The sequence below is a fragment of the Vidua macroura genome, chromosome 3 (genome assembly GCF_024509145.1).
Source record: "Vidua macroura isolate BioBank_ID:100142 chromosome 3, ASM2450914v1, whole genome shotgun sequence".
Lineage (NCBI taxonomy): Eukaryota > Metazoa > Chordata > Aves > Passeriformes > Viduidae > Vidua > Vidua macroura.
In genome coordinates, this window is record NC_071573.1 from 54,540,687 (window position 1) to 54,566,457 (window position 25,771).

General features: G+C 36.2%; 1 protein-coding gene across 6 annotated transcripts in view; it reads right to left on the reverse strand.

Annotated features, from left to right (window-relative positions):
- The window catches only part of ZDHHC14 (zinc finger DHHC-type palmitoyltransferase 14), a 94,090-nt gene that overhangs the window by 23,752 nt on the left and 44,567 nt on the right, over positions 1-25,771 (reverse strand). For 3 of the 6 annotated variants that reach the window (XM_053973484.1, XM_053973482.1, XM_053973480.1), the window contains exons 2-3: positions 17,555-17,727; positions 8,428-8,586 (exon numbers count right to left, since the gene is read on the reverse strand). In XM_053973484.1, coding sequence (XP_053829459.1) covers positions 8,428-8,586; positions 17,555-17,727 — 332 coding nt within the window. The remainder of the gene's footprint in view (positions 1-8,427; positions 8,587-17,554; positions 17,728-25,771) is intronic. The other 3 variants (XM_053973483.1, XM_053973481.1, XM_053973485.1) reach the window with 2 other exon arrangements.

The following is a 25,771-nucleotide window of genomic DNA, read 5'->3' on the forward strand; positions in this document are numbered from 1 at the left end:
TATTTATGCAAGAGAAAACTGCCAACCCTGGCAAAATGAAGAGACAAATGCTAAGCAGAAACTTCTAATGCTGTTAAGAAATATAAAATCTATTAAATCTGGAGGTGTTTCTTCTTCCTTAGAAAAACACACGACCTAATAAGTATTAATGAAGAAGTAACACAATGTCTTAAGGTTCACCTTCAGCATACCAGATAACTAACAACTGAATAACCAATGATTTTGTAAAGGAAGCTCTATCTGACATCTCCACTTGGACAATGTTGGCAGCAAAATTAAGACAACTTAACTGAGAAATGCAAAACTACTGATGCTGAGAAAAACTGGAATTCCAGCCCTCATAAACTTAAAATGCAAAGCAAATAGAAATGCAATTTCTTGTTGTGAAGAACAGACTGGTAAGAGGTCACGACTGCAGTTCTGGATAGTTAACATACTACTGTATTCCAACAAACGTTTGTCGCAAGGTTAATGTTTGCCTCAAAAATATTTGAGGCAAACACAAAACATTGGTAATATAAACTCTTGTCAATATAAGTGTATTAGAACTCGTAATGAGGGAAGAAGAAAGCTGAAGCACTCTATGGAGAGCAACATTGTGATATATCATCCTCCTACACTTCAAACAAAAGTAGCAAGATATTTGTCTTCTTGATGTTACAGCTGTATTTGTATCTACCTAATCAAGGACTCCTCATAGAACAGATGGCCCAGTTTCTACCATTTCTGCAGTTCTGTGAAGTCTTTTGCCTGTGTGTTCATGGCTCTCCATTCATAGGCCAATCCTGGTGCTTATTTTACCCTGCAGGGAGCAGGTTGACAGAGCCAGATGAACCTAAAAACTATGGCTTTCTTTTGCCTATCTCCTCAGATCACCTCATCAGACAAGCACCAAAGCTGGCCCAAGTGAAGCACTGAGAACACACTGCCAGAGAAGTGATGAAATAACACCTTCAGAAGCAGCTAAGTGTTAATTCAGCCTAGCTGTGACACCAACCTTACTACAGGTAAGCAGTTATCACAACTGCAGGAGAAATACAGTTTTGATTAATTTTTCAGGATCTGAGATCAGAACCTGAAGCAAATAAAAAAAAGCGTGAAAAAATGTGTGAAGAGTGTACAAGGTACAGCATCAATGAAAAGAGGAGATGAGTAAATGGAGACTAGAAATGCTGCTGTACAAGTCACAGAAAACCAAAGAGGTTTGGATTGCAGAAACTGTCAGTAACAGTAACAAAGACTATTTAATTACTCTTTCCCAAGTGATCAGCATCTTTGAATTTAAATAATAACTTCTGAGGATAGCCAGCAACCCCATAACTAAATCCAAAGGATGAGGCTTCACAAGATGATTGAGCCAACCCAAAACCTTAGTAGCAGTGAAAGAGATGGTCAAATGCTGCATTTCCTGCCACTTCATCCCACTTCCTTCTTCCACTGTGTAAGCTGATAATGAATCAGTTCCCTGGACTGGCAGGAGAGAAAAAAAATTATTTTGCTCATTGAGGAGTGGGAAAACTGACTTACCAATCAATGGCTGTGTTACCAAATGGTCTGTGAACATGCACAAACAAGAGAATAATGGAAATAAGGAAAAGAAGAAATAAAGAAGAGGAAGACATTTAAATCCCTTTGGATGCAGCGAGCTGTCAGCATGACTGAGTGGTCTCATTAACGCTCACCCAAGTGGTCTGATTAACACTCACCTAATAATCTATGCTAACTGGATGACAGAAAAACAATATACATTCCCCATTTTTACCTTCCCTGAAACATTTATATTTAAAACTTGCATTAGAAACATTAACTATTGGATATTTCAGATAAGAACAAAACTGAGAACATTTCCCATTTTACTAAGCAATGGTCTTACACATGCAGCTTTTCCTTCAGAAGCCACACCAAAGCATGTTCTTTGCTGCTCAGAACCAAAGAGTCAAATCTCTACTTTTCCACAGCACAGCATGTAGACTCCTAAATACTTAAATGTTCTGCTTCCATTCTTCAATCACTACACTCCAGGAAGCCATGCACAAAATGACCCAAATGCTTTCCTTCCCTTTTCAAAACATTTAATGAAAGCCTAATAATTTACAAGGAACACAAAAGCATTTTTAAATGGAACATTTGTAGGCCAGCTTGGCCCTTCAGTTTGCAGTATTTATTAAACTGTTTCCTCTTTTCTTTGCTCAGCTGGATCACTGCACACCAGCTCACATTTTCTAAAGCTCAATGTGAAGGTAGGACTCAAAGACAAGAAGTCGACAGGTACAAAAATATCTAGGACACGTTACTAGGAGATTTCAGTGAGAAAGAGTTAGAATTCATTTGGTAATTTTTCCACCCTGTGCAAGTAAAGCATTGTAGGACAAAGGAACCAACCTAAGACATTCCCTGAATGTTACCATCTTTATTTAAAACATGCATCCCATGACTGCAAAGAGTCAAGAGCCCACTATGCAAATCCTGCATCAGTAAGAAGTCACATTACAGCTCAACCAACTGGGCGAGGATTACTCAAAATTACTTTTGATAGTAGCAGTAGCACAACACAGGACTACAATGCCCATTGTCAAGGACTCACACTGAGTAATTATGTGGAGAGACTGACACATCTGCACGTACTTATAATGGTGACAATTAAAGCTTTTTGAAGGACTATGATATCATGATATGATCACATCTATTCAGGCTTCTTGACTTCACATTTTGTACAACAAATAGTACTTTCAGAATTTGATTGCTCTTGAAATGTTTAAGAAAACAAATGAGGTTTTTAGAAGTCCATATAAGAAATATGTTTTATTACAAAGAGTATTTATTTTCTTCTATGATACAGAAGTCCAATCCCAACTGCTGAAAGTGATGCACACAGGCACAAGAGCAAATATAACCATTACATTAAGTCCTTTACAGTCAGTTCAAAATATCTGATAATTTAACATAACAAAAAATTTATATCCAATAATCATAGCATATTCATAAAAACTATCCTTAGGTCCAATGTTCAGTTTCACCAACTGAAATCATCGCTCCTAAGAAAATTATTTTTAAAATAATATTTAAAAAACCACCCCCACTGATAGGATTTGCCATCAACTGGCAACAGCAATCAAATACTTGGATCAATTTAACTTACACACCATTCACCTGCCTGACAGTCATTCCCCTCACAATACCTTTGCTGTTACTTTTGTGGAATGAAATCTGAGTAGAAATTTAAATGAAAAAAGCAGTGAGTAACAAAAAATCAATTGCAAGTTACATTTATAGGCACACTGATACTATTTTAGAACATTTGTTGTGGACAATGCACAATGGATCCTCTAAATCACCAAGCTTCAGCACTTTCATATACTGATTCCAAATTAAAACACCCCATGAAAACCAAACAGAAAGCAAGCATCTTCTGGCCTCATGTTAACATTTGGGAAATACTCACCAAAAGTTTACTTCAAATTACATTCTGGACACTAATCTCTACAAGGTGATGCAAACTGAAACAGTAATGTAACACCAAGAAAGATGGGCCTCTATAAATGAAATAAGTTAATAATGTGCATGGGTATCTACAACAAAAAGTCAATCAGAAAACCAAACACAAGGGCTACTTAACGTGTATTTCATTTTCATGACTGTTTAAACTGTTCCAGACAGCTATGCTATTTGGGTGGGGTTTTAAGAAAATAAGTTGCAATGACAACTTTTTGCATGCTAATCAACTTCAATATTTGCAGACTATTGCTATTCACAAAAAGAAAATAAACATGCTTAATTTTCAAAATAAAAATAGCAATTGATTTATTAGGAAAACATCCAGCCATTGCCCTAGGATAGCTCATAGTAATTAAACTGTATTGTCACATAGATCACTTCACTGCACCCTCCAATAATAAACACTGCCTAATTAACAAACTCGTTTGACTGCATGTGCATTAATGGTGACATTTTCAAAGGCAGCAGCACCAGTTTAGAATGGCTGCTCTTTGAGAGGTACAGAAAGAGCACAGTGAAGGACCTCACTGCTTAACAATCCCTCTTTACGTACCCATTCGAGTACATACACCCTGGCATACCCAGATGAGTGCCTGACACACACCCAGCTGTGGAGGAAGAGATTTTAAAACCCCAAATTTGTCTCTAGAGGAAGCATAGTATCCTTACCAAGTAACAGCATCCACAAAGTTTATGGATTAGTTTCTCTCTTTTCTACAGGCAGACACATTTTTTTTACACACTTCCATTGCTGTCTTTTACCAGAATTTGAATTTTTTAACCATTCTTCCAATTGTTACTGCATTGAATGCAAATATGTGTTTATTTTCTTAGGTTCCTAAATTTTTAACTGATAATTTCTCTCTTTAATTTTTACTCTGACACCTTGATGTTTAGAACATCATTTACACAGTCAGATGTTCTGATCATCTTTGCATTTTTTCATATGCAGACCAATGCATAAGCCACAGCCTCTCTTAAGTAACCTATAATATGATTTTCTTTATTAAAGAGACTGACATATTTTGCAGTCCACTGGCTTGGGATTTAGAAACCCTGACACACATGCATACTCCCTGAATTTCCAAAGTACATCTAATTTTACAAGTGGCACAATCATAAATAATACATCACTTCTGAGAGTGCTCGTGTGTACTCCCTTTGGCAGCTTCCTGTTCTACTTTTTTGGGGCACCCAAACAAAAAGAGTCCAAGCCATTTCTCACCTGTAAAACTGGGAAAAATACATAAGAAAAGAAAGAAAAAAGAAAAGAATGGTCACAGCAGCCAAATTTGTGCTTTTAACTGTTCAGCAAAAGACTAATTTCAAGACAACCGCAGCTAAGGTTTAACAGGTTCAAAACGAACTGAAAATTGTACTCTATTCACTGCAGGAAATGTAAGGAAGGAAATAAGCAAAGGCCATGAAAAGGAAGTGAAGGCAAGAAAGGAAATAATAAGGTAATGAAGAAAGAGTTCAATTCTACAGAATAGAGTTTAATTCTACAGAATAGAATTAAAACCAAGTAAACCAATGTCCTGACATTCACATTGATTATAAAGGACTACAAAGTCCTGAGAAAATTGTTCTCAGAAACTTTGTCTGTGTTAGGAAAGCCAAACTGTTACACCTCTCAGTCTGCTTCTGAAGTAATTGGTGTTCTTCAGCCAGGAAGATGGTGGTATCTGGAGTAACTACTGGGAAAAGCTTGTCCCCAGAACACACTGGCAATTCTCACTGTCTTACATTGTCTGTGTTATGTGTGCTTTGGAAATTAATTCCCATATTGTTCAGATACAGCCACCTGCTTCTTGTTCAGCTTTCATTATAGAAATCAAATTAAACAAGACAAAAATTATTTATTAAAACCAAACAAAAGGGTATTACACAGTCGATGTTGCAATGACCAAAAAGAAACTAAAAAGCCACCATTAGGTCATTTCAGAAGCAAGTCCAACCACTGCCTTCTTTCTAGCATTACCCAGTGCCATCAAAACCTGTTGTCAAGACACAGCAGTAACTACCTTGAGCTCAGAATTTATGTCTCGTTTGGTTACTTTTATCCTGAAGTCTTTGTCTCTTGTTTTCAGATGCATATTATGCTTAACTCATTTGTAATTCTTAAGTGACATAATAATACACAAAACCCTTGAGGGGCTACCTTCCAACTGACATTCACAGGGCCAGTAAGGAAAGCAAATCAGGAATACACCCAAGGTAAGTGCTTCGGGGAACACTTATTCAACCAATTTTTTAAAGGTATTACATAAATGGAACAAACTACATTTGTATGAAAATAGATTTTTCTGGACACTACTAGGAAAATACTGTAGAGCTAAAGGAGTCTGAAATATTACCATGGCTACAACTCAAATTAGCTCATTTCCTCTTTTTTTTCTTATTTTAAGCTATTTGCTGTTATTTTTTATCTATTTTGTTATCTACAAATATCACATAGACATTTCTAAAAATAGTGGTGAAACAAAAATCAAACAAGGTCAAGTAACAGATATGCTTACTAAATAATTAGACTGAAATAAAGAGTAAGTTTTTGTACATACTTACATATTTAAAAAGCTGCAATAGATTCCTTACAGAATAAAAAACATTAATAGAAAACACAGAATGAAAGAACCTCTTTCACACTGCATTCATTTGCCAAGTATCATAAAACACCTTTAGGTAAAAGTAGCACACTGTTTTTTCTGAGCAGTGAGTGCCGGTTTGAGGACAGACTCCATTCCTGTACCACAGAGTCTCTGTAGCTGGTTTGTAACTGTAGCAAAATCTTTGGAAACGATGTGGTAAAAAGGAATGCATGGTCATACTGGTAGTTAACCGCTTAAATATTACATATTATGTTTAAATAACATAAGTTACTTAAATATCTATATGCATATGAAGTAGGACTACTCATGCATAGGTTTGGTTAAATCAGAAATGAACTAAAAAAGTGGCACAAGAACAGTCATTACTATCAAAATATTTATTCAGAAACTAAATAAAAGCGTCATCATATAGACAATACTAACTTAGAAATGGTGGCAAACTGCATAAAGCACTCTGATTAAGTGTACACTCTCAGATTGTTACATTTCCACAGGTACATGAGCCATCCAATTTTCTTGACACCAATTTTTAAGAGAAAATTAGTTGCAGGTACTCATGGATTTCACTTTTTGCATTCAGTACACCCAAATACTTATATGACAAACATCTGTGTCTAATCAGGAAACAAAGCTACTATACAGTGTGCCATGAAAAAGACAATTTATTCTAATTCCCACTATAAACACTGAGAAGAAAAACCACAGCAAATTCATTCAATTACTTTAAAACAACTAACTCCAAATTTAATAATGTGCAAGAGGAAATGACAATGATCAAACCTATCATACGAGCAGAAAAGACATCTCAGTTTTATAAGTCATTTGCTCACTCTTTTCTGATAAATATTAATAATAATTCATATCTGTTTTTTCATCACAGATATGATCAGAAAACTGTTTGTTTCCCAGCCATCACTAATTTTATGTTTTACAGAATAGGTTTTCCAGATGTGGTATGAAAAGGACACAGATTACAGAAAAACCTATCAGAAAATCCTTCATACCAGTGCATTAAAAAACCAAAACATTATTTTAAAGTAAGCTTCAGGTTGTACAGGGGAAGTTGCTCTTATCTTTGCTCTCTTGGTAAAGACAACAGCTTTTCAACTTTTATTTATCACAGTGGTCAACAACTGTATTTACATATTGCTAAGCAATATCACAACACTGTAATGTTAAAGTGACACATTTGCTAGAATATTTTTTCTGAAAAATGTACCAACTGCAATTCATAAGCATCCCTACTTGCTCAATAAAAGCATGCTCAATAGCTTTTACAACACTCACAAAATTTTAACACATCAGAAAAATTTATTTATTGAAGGAACCATCTACAGATACCAATCAATTCTATAGGGCGAAATGGCTAGTAAGCTTTTCAGTCTGATGTAAGTGCACTCCCTAAATGAGTATCATCTAAACATAAAACTCCAATTCTTCCAATGACTGCTTTATATCTAAAAATATCACTGCTGAATGCTGCAATTACATTTCTCAGCTGGAGACATCTTTGTACATTATTTTTTTGAATGTGTAAGATCCAGACTCAACAGTGTGTTAATCAACTCCACTAAACTGCAAATGTGATCTAATTAACTGGAAACCACTCAGATCTGATTGGTAGGGGTATTTTGGTTTGCTTTTAAATCCAAGCGTATCTTAATCACCTTGTCTGACCTCTGCAGAAAATAGTAATGAAAAAGGACAAGATATATTGAGAAAAAAAAACAAAAACCATAATTATAAAATATGCTTAGGTCCTGACAACATGTACTTACTCTCAAACGAGAATGTTTGCCCAGTAATTTCTTATGGATTCTGACATAAGTACGTCTAGTCATAAAACTGCTCAAAGGTAGGAATCGCCTACAGTGTGTATTTTGGTCACACAGCCCTATTTGAACCATGCCTTACAGTTAGTTACTGATGGACTGGAGAAGCAGCTCCTTGCCCACAATTTAGTTTGGTGAAAAAAACAATTCTGAGAGTCCCAAAAAGCTTGGAAAGGTCATCACACATTATATGTGGCCTTATTCGAGCTGGGTGTGTTCTTTGTCATTAGGGCAGATTAGGAAAGATGTATGCATCAGAAAATAATCTCCTTTCCTAGAGTAGCCACATTGCTAGGCCAAGTCTCCTTTTCTGCCTCCTCTAAAATTCTTAACATTTAACAGATCTTGTAGGAAAGGAAGATGAACAGAGCAAGTCACCTCATAACTAATCTTGTCACTAACTGTTTTTTTTTCTGTCTCCTATGAAAAGTATTCATAACAAGATATAAGTTACTAAATTGAACATATGCCATATCTTTTTTTTTACTCACCTACGCAGTTATCACAAAGGCTGCAATGTGAGGCACGAGGTGGGCGGAAAATCTTGCAAGTAAAACAATATTTTAGTTTCACTGTCTGTCCATTGATGATCACTTCTTTTGTTCTGGGAGGGGGGCGATAGCCTCCTGAACTGCAGCCATTTGCTATATCTAAGCATGAAAATACAAGACATGAAATGTCATGAAATGAACTATGATGTATGCACAAAACTGTCCTTGATGGCAATCTATAGCAAATTTCATATTTGTATTTACACATTTAAAAGAAACAATTTTTCCCCTTCTAATTCTCAAGTAATAAGCACCAAAGAGATATTTCATTGCAAATAGCATCCAAAGCAAATCAGTCTGAATCAAAGAAACCATCCAAACCCAATTCTCAAATGCTGATAATGATCTTGATCCCAAAATTCTTACAGTTTCATATCCCCTAATAGTTCTTAGATAACATATTAAGGACAGCTATAACTACTGGTGTATGACAGCAAAACTTGGAATTACCTTTACAAGTCTCTTAATTTTTTTCAGAATTTCTGTAATAATAAAAAATTTCCCTAGAAGTGCTACAGAAATTCTACAGCCTAAAAGGGAATCTGCACATTTACTTAAGCAACAGCAGCTCTGTCATCTGAATCTGGTGAATGTTGAGATCTCTTGCACACTGTGATACAACAGAGCACATTCACAAAAATATTTTACAGCTTTGGCTGTTTAGAAGTTTGAACACCCAAGTCCCAGTGTTACTTCTACACACCTTGAAGCTTGTTGCACAAAATCAGTTTCCAACTACTTTGCTTGATACAAGTGGTAGAGTTTTGTTTCTAAGCTTCCATTTGTTTTATTTTAGGATATTACCTATCATTTTTTCCAGCATCTAAAGGATTGATTAGGCTAATAAAATGCGATTTTGCTCAAGCTGAGCTTTACTCTGAAACTTCAACATGTAAAAGTGGTGCCTTTTTCTAGGTTTATCTGTTCTTGTGTAATCATAATCAAATAAACCACAGAAGTGAAAAAGAAATCCCTAAATTTATTACACTTGGATAACAGATTAGCTAAGACAATAGGGAAGTAAAATAAAATATTTTCCAATATATGAATGAAAATACATTTCAAGATCACAGTCAAATCACTTGAACAACTGTGTTTTAAGTTGTCCCACTTTCATGGGGGGCTTGTTACTAAAAGATCTATGACTTGTATTTGAGCTCAAATTGCTAGAAATATCACCAACAATTTCTATTTCTGCCAATTATGCAGCCTACCAATTATGTATTTTCCAAAAGGGCAATAAGAAAATTTCTCACCTAGCAAGGCATTCAAACTGGCAACAGCACAGCTGTGCTAGCAAAGGTGCAATTGTACAATGTGCTGATTTGGCAGCAAATCCAACTTAAGGAGTTCTCATCTACAAAGTGCTCACCCATAAACATGATCCATAAATATCCATCAATAAATAAGTCTTTGTGGGATACCTCTGTAAACATGACCATTAAAACAACCAGACTTCCTAAAAACTCTGATGGAGAAGAGGATAAAATTAAGGGATAAATAGCTCAGATAGATGGAATCTGGGTATAAAGCTCCTAAACATCCATTATGAGAATGAAGTGGTGAATACTGAAAAAAGAACAGCTTAGAAGCAGCCTCCTCCAGCCTGATGAGGTAAAGACATTCACCTGTGCTGGATATAAAGCAACTCCTGCAATGTGCTTATGATACTTGGCCAGGTCCTACAATCTGCATGTGGAAGCCTGGATTATTGTGTGGTTCCCATAACAGTTATACTGATTTTGATTCCAAGCAGTTATAATGATTTTGACCTCAAGGCCAATGGTACTTGACAAATATTTTTGATAAGTAATGCTACCAGAGTATTTCAGCATACAAGCTGAAAATATATTCTTTGAAAGACACAGCACAACTGCGCTTATAGTATTTAAAGCTTTAGAGAGACATGGATGTTACCTAAATCCAGAAGACAGGGAAGAATTTCTTCTAATTCACATTACATTAAGAAAGCTCCCGGTGACATTATAACCAATTGGCTTGTAATAGTCACAGTCCTTCTAGAAATCTTTGGGCATTACAAAACACCATGTTAGACCCATTTCCGACCATATTTTGGTCAAGATAAGACTTAAACTGTAAACATAAATACAGGTCATTAGCCCTACTTAATTTTTTTATTGAATAAAGCATTTAACACATGCTGGCATGGCATATTCATTAATAAACCAAAGATTTTCATTTGATACTCAAATTTAGGTGCACAATTATAAAAAATACTACTAAAGCCTGAATTTCATCTAGGTGTAGCTTCGTATGCTAGAAATTCTGATGCATTGAATCTCCTAACAGATCAGTAATATTTCAGATTTTTTTATTTTACAAAATATTATTCCTGAGTATGTACATAATCATTGAAAGAAAATTACTTAAACCAGTCAAGGAGAATTGTTTAGAGGAAAAATGCTCTTTTTCCTAGATAAACATTTATTTTGTAAAAGTTATATTGACTAAATCCAGTTGTTTCCCTTCCTTTCAAGAAGCTCATGAAGTGCACCACAATTATTTCAGATGGGCTCTGGCAGAATCTCAAAGGCAAATTCTGTCTTCTCTGGTGGAGAAGTGAGACTACTGTCCAGCACATTTTATTTACAATACCAGTCTTCTAAGAGGATTTCCTCCCAAACATTTGCAGGGAAGTTCACAGAGAGAGCAAATCCTAGCTCTCCAAGGCGAATTAATCTTAAAATCCAAGGGTGAAAGCTCATGTAAATTAAATCAGTATAAACAGTCTTGCTGACTTTCCAAGGATAAAGAATTTTTCTCAAAATCCTAAATTGCATAATCAAACCTGAATGTTCCAGTCTTTCTGTTTACCAACATCTTTTTCCTGGAAACAAGCTGCACACTAAGGTCAAATGTGCTTGGATTTAATATAATTTATCTAACCTAAAAGTGCTAAACATGTCCTGGTCTCACTGCGAATTTTCAGACTGTAATTTGCCTTCAATTCAACTGCTCATACTTGGTGTATAACACAGTTAAATCTTCAACATATCTTTGAGGTCTCTTTGAGGAACAGAAAGCTTAACCTTTATGGAATCACCTTCCCCAAATCAAATGTGTTCGACCACTACTACATTTCGCTCATCCAACCTATCACTGATGTAGTAATGCAAGTTCTTTGACAAAAAAGCTAAAATTTACCCACTAATGGGATTGCCATCCATCCTCTCTGCTCTGACACATTTTGTAACTTCTCTAGCAGGGTTAACTGTTCATGCACTAGATGGGGCTCCAGCATTTTTATTACCATAATTACAAAAACCCCCTGCATGCAATTCATGTCCTTGCAGGACCAAGAGACCCGAACTGCTCCAAGAAAGATACTCCAAGTATTTAATGGAGATACAGCACAACCTAGCAACCTTCTAATGGGACAACAAACTCCACTTAGATTTCTCAATTTATTATGCTACAAACAAATAAGCGGTGCTGACGAAAGACAGAAGCTGAAAGTTTGTATACGTATCACTAGGACTCTCCTGCTCAATCAAGAGTTGGATTTTTTGGTCAATGTTCCTAAGAACTTGAAACAGACAGCCTCTAGAAGGCAACCCTACATTGTCTCATAACCATATCATGCAACGTTTGTTGACAACTTTAAAAGGACACAATTTCAATCTTCAAACAACATTATTTGAGAACTCAGTAAACTGAAAAATTCTAATGTTTCCTGAGGACTAAACGAAAAGGTAATGAAAAGAATCTTTATGTATAACCCATCACATCTGAAAAACAATAGAAAAAAAACAAAACAAAACAAAGCCTGCCAACAATGCAAATCCCTAAGAAATGTCTTCCTCTGTGTTTAACCACTTAAGGTACCTGTTTAACAGCTGACTACAGGACAAAAAAGTAATTTATTTCTTGGAGGGAAGAGAACTTTAATAAAATGCTCTTGTTTCCAGACAGTAATCTCAGGGACAAACTATAATGGGAACCTGGTTTAGACTGAAACCAGCAGCTACTAACTTAATTCTTCACATAGTTCTTCATCTGATAGCCATCAAGTGATACTGACCACATATTGCTCCTGACTTTAAGGACTTGCTGCCTTAGATTTTTCTGAAATAATGTATTATTTTCTTAAACGTAGTTTGAAGATCTTCTTGAAGCCTAAAACTTCATGTGAATGGTATGCTCATTCCCAGAAAGAAACATAATCTTTAGTGATTTGCTGAGGGAAAGAAGCATAGACAGGAAGAGATTTCCAAGACTTACCTGACACACAGAGTAATGTCACTATACTTATTTTAAGAATGTTCAAAAGTGCAATATCAGGTACAACTATAAGCCTAGCAAGCTGGTATCCCACCTTTGTAAAGAAAGGTATGTGTTCAGGCCATTGCCAGTTATATGAAATGCCTGTGCCGTGGCACGGATTTAATTTTATAAGGATATAATGAAATCAAATTGTGCATTTCAAAACAAATGAAAGACAAGCAGGGAATTTTGAAGAACTCTCAAATGTGGTCTTGAGCATTAGCGTAAATTGGACAGCTAAGACATAAACAATTTGCAGTGATAGTGTGCTGCTGTAGCTCATACACTGAGTTCAGGGCTTGGAAAACACAAAAACAAGCAAGCAGAAGCTGTCCTGTGAACTGGCCTGAGCTAGTTGTATGGATTACGTGAGGAAGAGACACATAACTAAGGACAGCCTAAAGAAAAATCCAAAGCATTTTAAGGCTGGAAGGATAAATTACCATGACCATCTTTCCATTTATCTGCATCACCTACTCGATGCAAACCAGATTGATATTGTGGAAGAATTGTTAAACTTGTATACATCAACTGAACAAATGCTTTCCTACCTACAAAACCCATTCTCCTCGATTGGGTTATCCTTCTAAGCCTCCATATTCAGAAGTTTACAATTTTTCCACTTGAAGTGACTTAACACTGACCTAACCACAAGAGAGACATGTAACCGCAAAGAGGTTACAAAATAAGACTGCTCTTAGTATTTGTGTTTCCACTGAAGAAAAAGCTCCTCTCGATATAATATTTTGTGTGATCACAGAAGCCATGATTATATGCATAATGACAATAATGTAATTACAGCAAAGATACCCCTGTAAAAAATTACTTTTCAATTTTAATAAAAGTTATAATTGAAGTCGAAATACTACATCAGTACATTTGATGTTGCATTTAAAGAAAGAAAAAAAATCCTGCTGCATTTCAGTGAAATTTTAGCACTTTTTTAGCAAATAAAGTTACCCTCAGTGATTTTTACATTTTATAAGCCTCATACATCTAGTTGCTTTTGTTCTAGTACGTTAAATGAAAACCCCAGCAAACTAGAGGATTTTAAGACTTTTGCTTCTCCTCTCTCTCAGGCCAAATGCACATATGTATTAAATATTCTTACAGGTCCTGTTTTACAGATTTCTCTGTTTAGCTGCCTTCCTCTAGAGTTCCTACATATGTTGTGGAAAACCAGACAGTGAACTGAGCCCTCGTCACCACTGGGTAGCCCAGAATGTCACTTCTTCTGGTTCACGTAACCACTCTTCTTCTGACATGCCCCAAAAAGGATTTCCCCTTTTTGTCATGCCACAGTGCTAACTCAATCTGTTTGGAAATAACACTCAACTCCTCTTCCTGCACTATTCACCACTTAGACCCTTCCCCTTAGTATTTGATTTCCACTTGTATTCATGCATTTTGTGTTTTTTCCCTAACGTTGTTCAAACTATTTAAAATACATTTTAAAAAAATCAAACCCAGTGATTTTGAATTTCTCCGTATGAGCACCAACTTCAGAGTTAAGCATAGTCCTCATGAGCCCACAATCAGTCTCTGTTTGAGCACTTAGCATTTGCTGCTAGTGTGTCTTTTTGAAAAGGTACTTACTGACATTGTGGCAATTTCATCTAGAACTTATTTCCAAAACTTATATAGAAAGAATCCTATGCAGGACATCACCAAAAGCTTAAGTAGAGTGAAAAATTAAGCACATCTTCTGCTTTCCCACCAAGACAGTTACTCTTTCAACCAAGGATATCAGATTGGTTAGACTTGATTTTCTCTTGAAATTCTTTGTTGCTTGTTTTGAGACTTGAATAGCCACAAGCCCCAACCCTTTGACAGTCCCAATTCTTGTAATTTGATCATGTAGCATGTCTTTCCAGACAGAGAACAGTTTCTAGTGATAGAATTGACAGTTTTCTATTAAAGCAGAACACTAGATAAACCAATAAAGATACAGTATAGTAGATTAACAGACTTTTAAACTACAACTACTTACTTTCTTCTGACCTGCTCTTTCTATCAGCTATCAAGAAGCATACAAGTTATCTTCTGAGATCAAAGCAGTGTTGAATCCTACAGATTGTCCTCTGCTATTTCTCATTCCCCAATTACATAGCACGCCTTCAGATTTTCTTTCTTCCTCTGACCTCTAACAGAACCTGTCCTGTTGTCTTCTACTGCTGCTTGCTGATTGTAACTGACTTTATTCTCCTTCTGCCTTTCCCAATATACTTGTGCCATCCTTTTATACTGACCTTTAGGAACTATCTCCACTTCTGGCACTACTATCTTCTTGACTACAATCAAATACAGTCAAAATGGCCTCTTATTACACTTCCCAACCTTCCTCTGTATGAGGATAGCTTAATGATCTCCATTAAATACAGTATTTTTGAATAACAGAAGTTCCTTTTGTTTTTTGGACAATTTCTTTTTTTTTTTTTCAGTTCTTTTCACTTTTTGTTTTTTTTTTTTTTGTTTACCTATGAACACAGCAAATTCTCAAGAAATAACTGCTTTCCATTTCTGCAGGGGGTAGAAATAGCAGCATCACAGCTCTGTTAGTCCCCCATTCTTCACCTGAAGAATGATGGTTCTACCTAGGCTGATAGGCTAGGAAGAAACATTTTTTGCTCTTAATATGACCACCCTGTTCCCAGAAAGACACCTGAAAGGACAAAGTACTGTCAGCTTCTGTAGAAGGTCTTATTTTGAGAACAATTCTTCCTAATCAGCTCATCCTATTCTAAAAAAAAATCAAGTTTGATACGTTTCAAGAGAACTTCAAAATAGCATTCTTAAATCACAGTTCCTTGTCTTGGGACACAACTGTTTCTCAGTGCATCTGTAATAATTTCTGGTAGGCTGCTTCCCAAAGAGACCAGTAGGGCAGGGTGAGGCTCAAGTACCTAAGAATGGTTTGAATAAAGTAAAAGCCACAGATAGGACAGGTTACATAAACACATTTTAGAAAAGAAACTATTTGGTAAAGGCATTATTTGTAGATCAGTTATCTGAAGAACTTCCTTGTCTAAAATAAATTACTGTTAACCTTGCACCCCATCTTTAGAAGGCACCTTAAGTTGAAAGGTACAGCAAGTTACAAGGCAATCCAGCCTGAATGATAGTTTTGGAAAATCTAGTCTTCTTTTCAACTGCAGGAGCCATTCAGCTTTTCCTGCTGCACAGATACCATTCCACTAGGATATACCTTTTACGGGCACATTAAAAAAACATACTGTAACAGTACAAAAATGTTGCTTTCCATTTCCATTGTTGAATCCAGAATCACAATTTTAGGGCAGAATGATTCTTATAGCTGCCTAGCTTGTTCCTCTATTAGATTTGCCCTCAAGTCTCATAAGCTCTCACGCTTGGGAACTCCACATTTGCTGGCACTGTAATTCCTCGCTTCAATACTCCACTGGCCCTTCTTAGAAGAGCACTACCTTTGCTACTGCTGAAGAAAAGACAATGGCTTCGATCAGCTCAGCAGCCTCAACCTCTGAACAGGTATGCAATACCATTTAAAAAGAATTGTAATTTGTAAACACAAGTTCTGAAATTGTTGCACACAGGAACATTCTGACTGTCCTCTCTAGTATATTCAATTTGTAATTTTAGTTTTGCATTTCGCCAAAACTCTGACAGATGACAACATAAAATTATTGTCATGAGCTGCTTATTTGAAATAGTTTATTTCCTGACATAGATCAATATTTCTGTGAACAGAGGGCAATTAAGCAATTCCTTGAACAGGAACCTGTACTGGTGTTTTGGACTAAAGGAGGTACCTTATTCTAAGTAAAGAATTCCTCGAAGGATATCAGTAAAAGTAAACCATAAAACTGGTTACAAAAAGGTGCTAAATGAATGCTTCAATATATTTTTCCATATTTTTTATGCACTTCTGAAATTCAGATGAATAGCAAACATTTTAATACTGCTATCATAAAAAGCCTAGGACTGCACTATGGTATTAAACATCAAGGATGTTCCAAGTATTTCTCTTGTGCTTGCACAGACCTGTTACCTGTCTTTTCAATTACATGAGTGAGCATTTCTCTGTAACTGCTTCAGAAAACTGTGACTTCCACTGACTATCATATCAAAGCAGATATAGTAGTATTTAGTAAGGTTGAGTAGCCTACTAAGCACACAAACCCACTATTTATGAAGCAGCTCTGCAAACTCATCGTGTGTTTTCTTATCCAGGTGGCACATTTTAGCTATTCAGCATATTTGTACCTGTAGAAGTCCCACTCACAGAATTTAGTTAACAGTACTCCTGCTAAGTGTGAATTGCTAAAATCTAGCTCTCTAATTTAATTATGCTGGCTTTATTCAAAAAAAGTAACATTTTTACTGTATACTAACACAGAGACTTTTCCAACTCTTTTGCAATATAAATAACATAATTAAATTCAATCAAATTCTGAAAAAACACTGTTTTAAAAATGCACAACTGTAGATCTTTTGCAGTATCAGCTTTCTTGTCAAAAACACTTCACAAAGTATTCTCTTATGTACCACAGAGAGATTTCTACCAGGCTTGCTGAGAAGTATTTACAGTAATAACTGTCACTGTAAAAGGCCAGGGTTATATTTACTTTCTTGGTGAAGAACTGATCAATCATCTTTCCACAGGAATCACTGCAACGTCACCAGACACTACAGCCTTAAAACAATCACTGTGGCAAGGTAGGAGTAACTCCTCCCATGAGCAGAGCAGCACACTGCCTTCACACAGTACATGCACCCTCGGGAGGAAAGCGAAGAGACAACAGACCTTCGGTGTTACCTATTTGTCTCTCTAGATCTGCTGCCTCATCTGGTGTTGCACGGGGGAGGACACCAGGATCACTGAAACTAGTACGCAGCAGGGTCCCCATCACGAAAAAGAAAAGAATCCCACCAATTGCAGGTATAGCAGGCGTAATCTTCTCTGACAAATATGGGCAACTGGAAAAAGAAAAAGAGTCAACAATCAACAACACATAATGCAACTTGCTCTCAAAAACTGTTTACCTCTATAAATGCACATGAAGAATTCACTTTCTTCTCTTGATACATTACTTGCTTTGGAATGTTTATTGAAGCTGAAATTTCTATGTATATGTTCATGACACTTCTGCAATTTTTCATAACATGTTCAATATAATAAAGGCACAAGTAGCATAATAACAACCTCACTATATGCAATACTCATTTACATAAGAAGATAAAATATTTTTATCACCGCATAGTAAGCTTATATATTTCTTCATCTGCTGCCCAATTACATAAAAGTAAATTGGGCAGAGAGAGGAAAGGGGAAATAACCTGAAGAAGCCCATAGCATGAAGAAATAAGCCACCCTGAAAGACATAATTAAGTCTATAAAATGGATTTATCATCCACCAGAAAGATGGTGTTCACGAATATGCAATGCATTCCTTTAACAGTCTTGGTGTATATCAATATTGTAACATCTCTACTGTTTTTCTTTTTTAACCCATTTCTTGTAACTTAGTAAATGTGTATACTCATCTACAGAGTGAGAAGAATGCAAATGACAGTTCAACACACCTGGGAGCAAACAATCCAAGGGCATGTCTATGGCAACATCAACAGCCCTTGACCAGGGCAAAAATGGCTCTATGTTTACCAGATTTACAATACACATGCAGGGTTTAAGACTGGATTACAGTTTAAGCAAATTTTCCCCTGTGCTTCATATATGATTAAATCAAAATGGACAGAAACACTGGAATCCAACCATTACACAAATATAAGTCTCTCTTTACAGCTCTGCAAAAAGAATGATATGAACGCTTGGACATTACAGAAGCACTGCAGCACCATCTTAGAAAATACACAGGCTGAAGACTCTCTTCATAGCTCTTATATTAAGTAGGTGTGGGTAGAACACCAAGATGGCTTCATGTACTTCTGATGTCTGCGTAAGAAGTCATAAAATAAGCCTAAAAACAGATGTCAAAAATCAACACGTTCTAGGCCTTAGGGCTTCATCTAAAGTTTCCAGGTATCGATCAAGTTTAATTAACGTTATCTTCCCTATTTCTGCTGACTGCCTTAAATGATGATTCGGACATGCAAACTTTTGCACTGCAAGTCAGATAACCTCAGTGGAATGTGAACTCTAAGCAAGCGATGACAATGTCAGCTCCACTGTCCATCATTTCTGCAACAGGACGGGGAAAAAAAGGAAACACTTTCATACCAGCTGCCATGTACAAAGCATTTATCTCCCTGCATAACCCTATTAAAAATACTTGGCTGCTTCACCAAACCTAGGGGGTTTCATGGATGCAGTGAGTCCATATGCATTACACGGTGCACACCATAACAAGTGGAAATCATCTCTCCCTACATTAATGCAATACTACAGGTGCAACAAGTTACAAAAGATTAAAAGGATAACTGGGTATTAAAAAAAGGTGAGGACCAAGAGATACTGGGGTTTCACATAACAAATTGAAATACTAGGAAACATCCTTCAAATGTATGCTTTTAGGAAAATCTTCAAAGATCCAGATTTATGAAATCAGTGCTAGCTAAAGGAAGCAGCAGCAAAATGTAAGCCTTGGTAGCTATAAGCCTTGCTCCTCTCATGTTGGGAGAAGCCAGTCAGAACGAACAGCCAAAGAGAAGCTTTCATATTGCATGAATGTCCTACTGCTCAATTTATTTCTCGCCACAAAGGACTACTGAAATCAAAACCACTGTAATGTGCTCAGAGAAGAGTACAAATAGGCTGCAAGAACATATTTTTAAAAGGATTAGAGGGAACATGTACATTAATGAACACTAAATATAGCACAGTTCTCTCACTCTTCTGTTGCATTATTCATTACACGTACCCAAGAAATTGCAACTGTGCTGAAGTGTGTTGACTAAACAAGAGCTGTATGTGTGTGAAAGGTAGCATGAGATAATCTCAGGGTAGTGCAGTAGGGACAGTACAATTTCGACACTTGCCAACACAAAACCAGCAATGGCATTACATACACAAATTCTCACTCATACTCACGGGATGGAAACTAAGGGCCATCACGACTCTAACATTTCCTTTTAACAGTAATTCCATATGAAATGGGTAGAAAGGAAAAACTGATGTGCTGAAATACTAAGAAAGACCAATACTGCTGAGAAATGATGTTTTCAGTATAGTAAAAAAGCATGGAAAAATCTCTCTCTGCCTTGCTGAACCAAGTCCATCTGCAGTGAAAAAATCCCCACCCTCAAAGCCCTGTATAATCTTCACAATAAGCGAGTGTGAGGTAATCTGCTTTGCCTAAAGTTGCTTTCAAGGTTTAACAACATGTATTTTACCACCTTTGACTTAAAATTAATTCAGCAATAATGCAGAAAAGACTGAAGATGGCATCTTTGGGAATAATAGCCAAGTAATATTCCACCAATTAAAAAATTAGTTTAAGCTGAGAAACCGGTTTCTTACTCCTCCTTAGAGAGACTCAGACAGGACCATTTAATACAGTCTGATTTATGTACAGACCATATAATATTACATGGGCTTGCAGAGAGCTCAATGACATCTCTCCTTTAAAAACGTCTAATTAATTTTTAAAATACTTGTGAGATAAATCTAAAAAAACCAAACCAAACAAAAGCCAGCAGATACCATTAGACCTTTTTTCTTCACATTTGTTTAAAAAAAGGGGAAAAAAAATCTTACTTCTCCTGAGTTATTAAAAAATCTATTAAATGTACCTTCAAATTAAAAACATGAATCTTAGCGCAAAATTGTGAAAAAATCTGTAGAAATACATTTGCATGTTTATATATTTTATATTTGTATGCTTATATAACAAATGTATTTGTACAGCTACATTAAGTCAATATTATTTTAAACACTTCTTGTGTTACTACTTTTAGAATTGTCAAATACTGAACACAGAAAAATATTATCCCTCATGTTTGCTCAGATTCCTTAATTAATTTATTTGAGGATGGAAGCTTTAACTGAGGAAGGAAAGCTTCAGGCAGCAGCTTTCCTCAGATATTACAAGAAGTATCTTTTTTGGAGGGTATTTTCAGTGTGTTTTTAAAGGAAAGATTAGTGGGTATTTCCTGACAGCAAATTTCAGAATCTTCCCTGCAGAGGGACTCCCTGTGCAGAGACCTGCCCACTGCCAGTAACACTTTGAAAACAGCAGAGAGCTCCAGGACAGATGTCTGTCCTACCGCAGAGCAAGCAGCTACAAACTGTTTCCAACTGGCATTTGGTAATGACGAGATGTGGACTGGCATCCTCAGTTTACATCTCAGACAGGGTAAAACAGTTGTTTTTAATCAGCATCTGTAAGGACAGCAAGCACTGACTAGGTCTAATACAGAAAACACATTTTTAGAAAATATTACTAGACCATAGACCCCAATAGAGACTGTTACTGTGAAAATACCTTTTTCAGACAAAAATGTTTGGATCCGCATACAGCAAAATGTAACATAACTTGAAGTTTTGAATTAATTGAGAACTTCGATACTTTTAGCCTTGCTTTTTGCTTGGCTTCTCAGCTGCTTTTTTGAAGCATCATGCGAAAGTTTGCATGAGTGTAGGAGGGAAATAAAATCTGGTGGAAGACTAGTCTGTCACAGTTCGATAAAAATAAAAACACCCTGGCACAGAGGAGATAATTATCAAGCATCACCCCTGTGAACAAAGGATGCAGGGGAAGTACAAAAGCAACTCTTACCGCCCAGCAACCCTCGTAACTGTGTAACCACACTCCCTGTGGCTACCGAGATCAGGAGAAAAATACATATAGAAACTGTGCTGAGGAGCACAGTCAGAGTCCTACAACACACAAGCACTGTCATTAGAAAAGGGGAGGAAAGAAAAGAAGTCTCCTGAAGGCCTTTCCTGGAAAGATGACTGCTTTCCTGAAAGGTTCACTGACAGTTATTCACTGATGGGGAGACTCAGTAAATGACAAATCTATCCAGTATGGGTATTTGGAGAGAGGCTGAGCCTGTATTTTTTTTTTTAAAGGGTTTTATACATTGAAAATTTAAATTAATATTTGCTCAGATGGCATGCAGAAAACAATAAAAGTACAAATTTCATGCAAAGATGAAATAGCTATCAGACTTAATTACACTAATTTAAAAAAAAAACAACCCTACAAGCTTGGTTTGCAAGACTGCTAAGAGGATACTCTGTCAAGCTGTTCATTAATATAAAACTCTTTGTAGCAGATATATGTACTCTAGGAAAAATATAAATATAGTTGAGCAATGTAACAAAGAAATAAAATTATTGTCCCTTTTCCTACATCATCAGCTTCATTTCTGGTTTTACACGTAGTGCCTGTTCAATACACCAGTGGCTACTGGCATGCAGGTGATGTCCAACAGAAGGCAGAAGGCTGGCACTGTGCACCCTGGGTTCAGCTCCACGTGTTACAAGTTAACATCTAAATGAGACTGGGCTGCTTTCTTTAAACTAGCCCAAGGGGTTTGCTGTTTCTCCTTCCATTCTCATTTATGGCACTTCTCAGCTTACCCTTCCTTTCAACTCCACTGCATCATTGCTCCAAGCCACTGTCCCAAACTTCTGCCCTTATGCCAACACAAATCTTCATCAGGTTCTCTTGTGAGCGAAGTTAGTTTACTAAAATGTATGAAAATGACACTATTTTTTTTACCTCTCTTTCTGCCATTCTAACAAACCAAACATGCACTTGAAAAGGATACTGACACAAAGCAAGGGAGAAGGAAGCACACATGAAACTACAGGGAGAGGGAAATTTGGACAGTGGGAGGAGACCTAGTTTCAGCAGCTGTCAGTAAGGTTTTCATTCAGACCACAGCCTCTTGTGAAACCATGTTCTAACCTTGACCTCTTCCAATTTAGAGATGGCAACAGAATACCCATATATAGACAGATTAAAGGCAAAGCAAGACTCTGGGCTAGAACAACAAAAATAGTTTATAACTTATTTTTCTAACGGTAAGTTGCCAGTGCAGCCAAGGACATGCATGAAGAGCAACACGGGCAGAGGAAGATGTAAAGATGGGCAAAACTTGAGGGCACAGCAAAAACCTTGGAGGCTGCTGCCTGATGAAGAATTTACGAAGATAAACAGGACAAAGAGAATGATCAGAGTGAAATACTTTCACTGTCATGGGGTTTGGAGGCTTTCTTCTTTTTACTTGTTTTTTTCAGAAGCATGCTGCTGACACACAAAAATGTGGTATTATTTGAGTATAGATTAGTCCAAGTAATGTAAATTCCTAACAAGATTAGCTAAGGAAGTTTTGCATTAGTTTCCTACATCTGCTTCATTCTTTTGTACAGCTTTTAAAATCCCCATTGAATTGTTTTAAGGAATATTAAGGAACACATAGATTAATTTCAATAGGATTTGAAATTTACTTTTATGAAATTAATTTATTTCATTATTATTTGTTTTGAGCTTTCTAAATCATACACTCTTTCATTTTACAATGGTAAAGCAATTTCAAAAACTTATTTGATAAAATACAAGACAAAAATCACTCTTCTGACAATTTGCTTCATTTTAAATTCAGGAAATCTGAAATGTTGCAAGCATGTGAAGACTATGGAAAACAGAACAGCTGTAAAACAAAAGGCAGAATGACAACAGGAACAGAATCAATAGCCAGAATACTACCTCCACATCATCTTAATAATCTAAAATATTATGTCTTAATCAGAAAGGCATATTCATTGAATGGATTCAGATGAGAGACACTGTCAATTTATTCTCTATTTTACAGTATCAGATACAATTTTTTTTGATACTTGCTATATTTCTAATTCCGTTTCAAATTAATTCTAATTGAAATAATTTTTAAGTGGAAACACATATAAACTAATAGTGATTCTAGTGTGTAACTAAGTATCCTAGCCTCTACCAGCATGTAGAAACGATTACTTAAAACAAAGAATATGATGAAATCGCACACATTACTGAACCAGCATGATCCTTAAACCTAATAAGGCAAGTGCTTCATAGGTTCACTCCAATCTACTACAAAATAAAATTAGCTTAACATTACCCTGAACAGCAAAAGCTCAACAATTGGTCTTCGAAGTTTGATGTAGACACTGGATGCAGTTTGGTCTTTAAAGATGCTCAAACCCATGAGCAATTACTAAGAATGAGGGACTTCAGGGACCTCTCTCCTCTGGCTCAAATCTGCAAGCATTCAATGGAACTCCTTACAGCACTGACTCCATTAAATTGTAACGCATTACCATTGAAATAAGATTTACACTGGTTGCATTTGGATGTAGGAGTTCAGATGAAGCAAAGCACTGTTGATTAGGACATTGTAGAAGACAAACTCTCTCCTACAGGTAAAGATCTCAAGATCTCTAATGTAGCAGATATACAACAATCAAATGAACAGCCTTACATGACCTCCCAATTTTTACTGCTACATGAATTAATTCTAATGATCCACTGTCAGACTCCAAAGCTGGAATAAATAAAATGCATAATGCAAAATGAACCTGTCTGCAAAACAGATGTGATTACTGAAGCTCCTGCAAGGGCAATTATATCTCACTTTGTTCTAGAGGTAAGGAACATCTTTGTTTTACAAAACACTATTTTAAAAACTTTGATTCTGTCAACTGCTGGCCAGAAATTTCCAAGCAAGGTAGTAAGAAAATGGGGAATGTCTACCAAACTGGTAGATACAGTGAATGTCTGACTTATGAGAAATCAATGGAAGTATAACACATCCTCAAAAGACAAACTCAGAAAAGGCATAGCTTCCAAACATGCAGCAAACTGAAGTCTTGCTTTATAGCTATTTCTGTTCCCTGACTAATTACTTACTTGAAAAACTAAAAATATATTTGTACTTAAATTTTCCAGTTTTGCATACATTGCAAAGTTTGGTTTTCATAGTCTAAGACCACCAATCAATGAATTCCACTAAATACATAAACTTGTGATTTCTTTTAAACAGCCCATATAGAACACTTTCTTTCCTGTTGTGCTTCATATTGCTTCCTTATTAATTTTTATTATTTCCTGTTATGTGATTTTATAACTAAACCATCAGGTTAATCCCAGGTACTAATGAACTGAAATGAAAACTGGGACAAAACAAGCGGAAATGCCTTACGCCACAACTAAGTCCCTAAAGGAGTGTGAGCTTTGAAATGATTTTTCACAGGATCCTCTGGAAACTGAAGCACACACAAATAAGTTCCCACCAGTTATTGGCCTCTGAGCCTTCAATGAGCCATAGTTTGTTTTCACCTTCCCCAATCTGTAAGGTCTAAAGGCTAGATGTAAAGCCTAGCTCTTGCTAAAGGGCAAAGGCCTGTCAATGCAATCCCTACCTCTGGCCACGCTCCACTGTCACTTACCCTCTATAGCACAAATGAGCTGGCTAACACGGAGTTAAACAGAAGAATTGTTCTTCATCTGTTCCCTTTTGCCAAAAAAACCCAAACTCACCAAACTAAAAAAAAATTCCCCAAAATATTCATTTTCTATTTGATCAATTTCCTAAACAATTTAATTCACTGTGCAATTAATGAGTGCCAGAGAACAGGTAGGAACACACAGAAGGCAGGATGAAGTTCAACTGTGATTTCTAGATCCACTCAGCTGCTATGTGGAAATCCCACCCATAATCATAATATTAGGAAAAGTGGATCCTATGTCTTATTGCCATGATTTCACCTGGCAGGTATCTAAACTCCACACAGTTGTTCATTTACCCTGGATTATTATTTTATTTACTCTTCTTCTCTCTGCAGTTCTCTGTATCACAAGTCTTTTGTATAGAACACACAAATGAACTTTCATCTAAAATACAGGAAAAAAATATTTACATTTAACTTCTCAGCAAAAGCCACTTTAATAAAGCCTTTGAATATTCATTGAAAAGCAGATACAGCACTTCCTAGGGCTCCTTTACTTATAAAAATGGAGAACTGATAATGCTACCCAGGCTACATATCAAAAGTATATATCACATTGTTATAAATAGA